Genomic DNA, 6,358 nt, shown 5'->3' with positions numbered 1-6,358 from the left:
AACTTCAAGAGGTAAAAAAAATTACTAAAACAAAGAAGAAACAATCTAAAAATCGTGGCCTCTTGTTTCCCAACTTGTTCTGATTCCTTTCAGGTGGGAATTTAATGCTTTCACGGTACAAAAGCTGTTGAAAATCAAGAATCTGAATATCAGCTCTTTAACCTTTGCACATGGCCTGGTTACTAATACTACTACTACTACTAAGAACTTCATGTAAGTGTCCCTTTTATTTCTAAGTGATAACAGTTTTATTTCTTGTGATCTGTTCAGTCGTTCTGGCAAGCTCATCCATCTGAGATATTCATTTTACCTGTCTTAGCATGATCAGTAGCCTGAGGGTATCCTTCATCTTTTCTTCCCCAAATTAATGAGATTCAAAAGCAACTTGTACTGCATATTTTCTATTAAAACATGTCAAAAGAATTCTGTTAAGCTAGTTAAAACACACTTTTTTAGCCATAATGTCCAAACGCATCGTTAAGATCCACGAGGCTTTGGTATATTCTGAAAGCATTAAGCTTTCTGCATAATTTAAAGGTTAAATATTTACATAGATCAATAAACTGTTAACAAGTATTCTCTTTTAGCTCTATCAACTGGAATCTGAGAACAGTACAGTATCATAATGAGTGCATGATCAAGTGAATAGCATCGGATCTTGAATATGATATTATTTGCTTTTTCTGAACTTCTTTCATATATATTTTCCATCTCTCCACTAAGATTTGTTAAAATAAAGATATGCCGGAGCAGATTTTGTTCCAAAGTACGGTATAAAGGAAAGAGCGTATTGTTATGGAAATTATACTTGTTTTAGTTTAAAATACACATACCTGGCCTGTTAAACTCCACATGAACATGCTCAACTACACGAGTTCATCTTCAACTCTTGGTGACATCTTTGATCACTATTTCCTTTGGAATTCAACTAACGCTTGGTTTTTATCCTTGTTGCTCGATTTCTAGAAAGAAAATTATTAGTGGATAGGAGATTGATAGTCTCTACCCAACGTTTCACTGTCATTTAACTTGTAGCAACAGCAATCATGATATAGTGCCTTGTAGCAATTCAACTTGGTTTGCTGTCCGCTTCGGTGGAGTATGTGAAAATTGGAACATACAACCATGTTTATAGCCGAGAAAACTCTTTATTCACATATTAAAAGAGTTACAGGCTCCACCTACAGGCCAGCAACTGCTAGGTTTACATATACAAAGTAACTCCATACTAGGATTACAAAGACGAGAATGCTTGGCCGAGGGAAATTCTAGTAGGTATATCTAGATATAATAGAGTATGGATCTAACTAGACATAGCTGCAGATTTTCTCTTAGAATAGTCCATAACAGACACTCCATCACGGAACTGTCTCACCTCATAATTGTACATCATTGTTTCCTCTGCTGACACTGGTTTTAGCTGATAAACATGAGCCTGCTGAGGCTGATACTGGTACAGACAAGCTTGTCTGGTGCCCCCGGGAACTGCATGTCTTTTTGGAGCATATTGCTTCTTTTCCATGTATCGCTCGACTAAATCAAACCCATCAATGCCTATTCTAACAAGATCTTCCTTGGTTGCCATTTAGTATATGCGAGAAATAGAAGATAGATTGCTTTTCCTTGATTTAAAGCATATCAAATGAAACCCCTTTAAATAGGAAAAGCTCAATATCAAGTGGAAGAACACAAGTAACTGAGACGGAAAAAGAAAATCTAAATTTGTAGCCACTAGCTTTCCAACAAGTGCTGATTCCTTTCAGATAGGTATTAGGAAAAAGAAACGTAAAGAATCCAACTTTTGTTAATTTGTAGCTTAATGAATGACATGTATACATAGTTTTAACTAAAGAATCATGTAATTGTCTTTCACTGCACAGGAAAATAAGGATTTGTTCAAAGATGTCCGCTTACTAGTGGCTCATCCACCCGATAGATTCTGTTTTCTAGAAAACCATTTTCTTCATCAATTGACTCAAAATAGGTAACTATAGCACACTTTATCCTTCAATATGGTTTCTTACACGGGGACAAATAAAACGAAACTCAGATTATTTCCTGTAGCATTGTGACAGTATGTAATAAGCTACAACTCAGAAAGCAAAATACTTTATCCAAACGTTTCCGAAACCTGCTAGCTTATTATTGAAATGCATGCTGATCCGAAAATTTGAACTCCGGAAGGTTTTCGATGTTCGTCCAAGTGCTTGGACGATATTATGGTAAGAAAACGTGGTTACAAAGCTGGTAGTTGCACATGAAAGAAGATGGGAATAAAGTTCGCAGGGTCCTCCTCCTTTACTACTCTAATAGTTAACTGTGTAAGTTAGAGTTATTAACTAAATTAACTAACCAAAAGATCATCGAATCTAGCATTTGTTCGTTAATATCTGTAATCATTGTGCTTAATCATATGTGAATCTGATCCCTTCCTTAAACTATATATTTTTTTAGGGGTAATTGCGAAAATAATCCTGTAACTTATGGCAAATGACGTTTTAATCTTTAACTTTAGCCCTGGTAAAATAGTCCTGTAACTTTTCAAAAACTCGTCATTTTAGTTCTCTGGCTAGATCTGGACAAATTTTCAACAATTTACCCTTCTACAACTTTAAAATGCGTATTTTAGTGCACCACCTGGTGCCCTAGTGCCTCGAGCTGAACTCGTGGTGCACCCCACTCAGGGCACTGTCCCAAGCACTCGTGCACCCCCAGCTCGAGGCACTGCCTTGAGCCGGGCTCGAGGTGCAGCACCACCTGGCACTCAACTCGAGCTCTCGAGCTGGACTCAAGGTGGCTCGAGTAGCACTTGAGCCGAGCACCAAACACTGTTGGGCTAACTGGGTGGACATTGATTCAACTAAGTTATGGTTAGTTATGGGGTTGCAAGCGTATTCGCATACCCCCAATGAATTGAAAATAATAAATGACTCCCCATCCACCCACTCCCATGTGTTAACTCAACTCATAAAAGTGTTTACTCTCGGACAAAATATTATACCGACTAGTGCATATTTCATCCGAGAGTGGGGGGCGGTATGATGTATATTGGTAAAAAATATTAACCTGCAAGGGTAAAAAAGTAATTTAACATATATGAGGCACATGTTAAACAATTGCAACCCTCCATACAATATAACTCCCGACACTATTATAAATACCAAAAATATTATTTTTTTACCTAATTACTACTTATTGATAGTGACCGCTCTTACTCAAAAAATCCTTCTAAAATCGTGTTTTCACCTGGTGAGTTATCGAGTCGTGGGTAAAATTCTCAATTTTATCCTTTCATAAAAACGTGGACCACATCACTACTGAAATTTGTGTTTGGATTGGATATCATCCTGTGGGAATCAGCTTGGATAATCATGAAACATGATATGGAGGATGAATTTTAAGCTTCACATTTTTCAACTGCATGCCGCTGACCTGTTTTGGGTCTTTTTATTTGTAGCCTTAGTATTAACATGGACTCTACATGGTTTTTGCCTAAATCTATGGTCTGCCAATTATTCTTTTAACCCCTACTGCATAAATATACCTTTCAATTTATTAGAATTTGTCACATGGACCAGGGTATGGCTCTGTGAATTTTAGGGCCTTGCACTAAAAATATTTTCTCTAAATCTTTAAACAACGGAAGATGGCAGCTAAAAAAGCAGCCATCATTGCCATGTTTGCCACCCTCGTGGTGGCAGGGGTGGTGGCTGCGACGGTAATCATTGTCCAGAAGAAAAACAAGGACAGCAATAATATAAATCCATCACAGAAAGCCATTGTGGATCTCTGTCAAAACACTTACTACCAGCAAACCTGCATCAACAGCCTCTCAAAAGCCACAATCTCCTCTGACACCAAAGACCTCATCAGAACTAGTTTCCGGACGGCCATGGAGGAGCTTGGCAATGTGATCAAGCAATCAGCTACCCTTCAGGAAGCCTCCAAGAATCCTGAGACGGCTGAAGCCTACCGAACCTGTCAAAAGCTCCTGAATGATTCCATCCTCGATCTCCAGAAAACGTTGGAGAGGACTGAATCTGTTGACATTTCCAACTTGAATTTGTTAATAGACGACATCAAGACCTGGCTCACGGGTGCCTTGACGTACCAAGAAACGTGCCTGGATTGCTTTGAGGATGCTGAAGGAGACGCTGCCGAAAAAATGATGGAATTTATGAAACTGGGGAAGGAGCTCACAATCAATGGCCTAGCCCTGGCCAACGGATTCTCCGATTTGCTGCTACCAAATGATCATGGTGCTGGCAGGCGGCTACTGGCCGATAGCAATAAGATGGGTTTAATCAACAAGGCGGATTATATAGGTGAACATTGGCTTAATTATGCTACAAGAACTCGTAGGCTCCTCTACGCCGCTCCTGGAGACATTAAACCACATGTTACAGTGGCCAAAGATGGGTCAGGCAATTTCATGACCATAGGAGAAGCCTTGAAAAGTGTTCCTCTCAGTTGTAACGACACATATATCATTTACATCAAGGCAGGCGTGTATCAGGAGAACATTATTGTAGGCACCTCAATGTGGTCTGTCATGTTCATAGGAGATGGCCCAAATGCAACCAAGATTACTGGAAACAAAAGCAAAGTTGGGGGTACAGAAACATTTTGGACTGCAACTGTTGGTAAATTTACAAAACTATAACTTGCATGCCATATTTCTTATTGATATGTTCATGGTTAGACATGTATATCACGTACCAACGTTCTGTCCCCATCCCTTGTTTCCTCCATAATTCTTTCTATCCCCAAATAATAATGATAATCTTTTGATGGTTGCATTGAACGATGCAGGGGTTGATGGGGACAATTTCATAGCCAAAGACATTGGATTCGAAAACAGTGCAGGCGCCAGCATGCACCAAGCCGTAGCCCTCCGAGCATCAGGCGACAAATCAATTTTTTTCAACTGCCAAATAGACGGGTACCAGGACACCGTCTTCGCCCACAACCACCGCCAATTTTTCCGTGACTGTACCATTAGCGGCACCATCGACTTCATCTTTGGCAATGCCAGGGCTGTGTTCCAGAACTGCACATTATTAGTCAGGAAGCCACTTGAAAACCAAAAGGCGTGCTTGGTGACAGCTGAGGGTCGTACCACGATTAATGAGACCTCAGCAATCGTGCTCCAGAATTGCCGTATCCTGCCAGCTCCCGAGTACCCTGTCAACGACCCCACGTATAAGACTTATCTCGGCCGGCCCTGGAAACCGTATTCCAGGACAGTTATCATGGATTCTCATCTGGATTCTCTGGTCGATCCCGAGGGCTGGGCACCCTGGAACGTGACGTCGGCCCACCTCGACACCTGCTGGTATGCTGAGTTGAACAATAAGGGCCCTGGTGCAGATCTGTCACGCAGAGTTGCGTGGCCTGGAATCAAGAAGATCACGGTGAATGAGGCTGACGATTTTACGCCCGGACAATTCATGGTTGGTGACTCCTGGATTGCTGGGAAAGGGATACCATATGACTCCGGCCTGATCCTACCGCTCTTATAACAATGCTAACTCCGTTTCATACATGCAGTTGTCCCCGTGGCCTTTCTGATCATTGGGATTACTGCACTTGTCTTCGTTGTTTATATCTGACTTCATTCATAAGCTTATCAGCGAACTCTTACCAGAGAATTTTAGAAGAGAAGTTAGAGAGAGAGAGAGAGAAATGAGAATTCATGTGATTCGTCCCTTAACTGTCCCTTTTATCCTTGCTTCTTTATCATCCAGTGATATAGTAGATAAAAAGGATTAAGTCAGACTCAGTACCAAGGGGAAAATCAGGCTAGACCTAAAATCAATTGCACCATACCTGTAATGCATTAATCTCGAGCGTTCAGAGAAAACGATGATCAAATGAAAAGTATATCATATTTACTATGTTGTTGCTTGAATTCGTCCAGATCAAATTTGAATAAAAATATTCCCCTTTTGTAACTATAAAAGATAAAATATATTTTTGAAAAATATCATTTTTGGTTGACTTTTTAACTTTTGCTCCTATTAGTTATGAGATTTTTACTTTCGGTCTGTAACTTTTAGAAAATAGCACTTTTAATCCTATAATATATTTCCGTTATATTATTTTAGCAGAATGTGTCAAATGTTTCACAATGGTTGTTAGAACTTTTACATATTTGGTCCCATATATTACGGAGTTCTCACTTTGGGTCCATAACTTTTAAAAAATAGCATTTTTGATCCTATGCACTTAAAAATTCATACTTTCAGGCACCCTGTTTAATTTGTACATTTTTCTAACTTTATTATATTTTCAAAGAATTATCTTTACTTCCGCTCTTCATTCTAGAATTTTCTTTAGTTATAGTCAATTTTTATTT

At 39.3% G+C, this 6,358-nt stretch overlaps 1 protein-coding gene across 1 annotated transcript; it reads left to right on the top strand.

Annotated features, from left to right (window-relative positions):
• On the top strand, nucleotides 3,581-5,927 carry LOC105171553 (pectinesterase-like). Its single transcript, XM_011092705.2, has 2 exons — nucleotides 3,581-4,643; nucleotides 4,813-5,927. The coding sequence occupies exons 1-2, from the start codon at nucleotides 3,647-3,649 to the stop codon at nucleotides 5,520-5,522; spliced, it is 1,707 nt and encodes a 568-aa protein (XP_011091007.1). The 5' UTR covers nucleotides 3,581-3,646; the 3' UTR covers nucleotides 5,523-5,927.

Source organism: Sesamum indicum, linkage group LG10, assembly GCF_000512975.1.
Source record: "Sesamum indicum cultivar Zhongzhi No. 13 linkage group LG10, S_indicum_v1.0, whole genome shotgun sequence".
In the NCBI taxonomy this organism is placed as follows: Eukaryota; Viridiplantae; Streptophyta; class Magnoliopsida; order Lamiales; family Pedaliaceae; genus Sesamum; species Sesamum indicum.
Note: the sequence above shows the minus strand (reverse complement) of the source record. Positions and strands in the feature narration are given on the sequence as shown.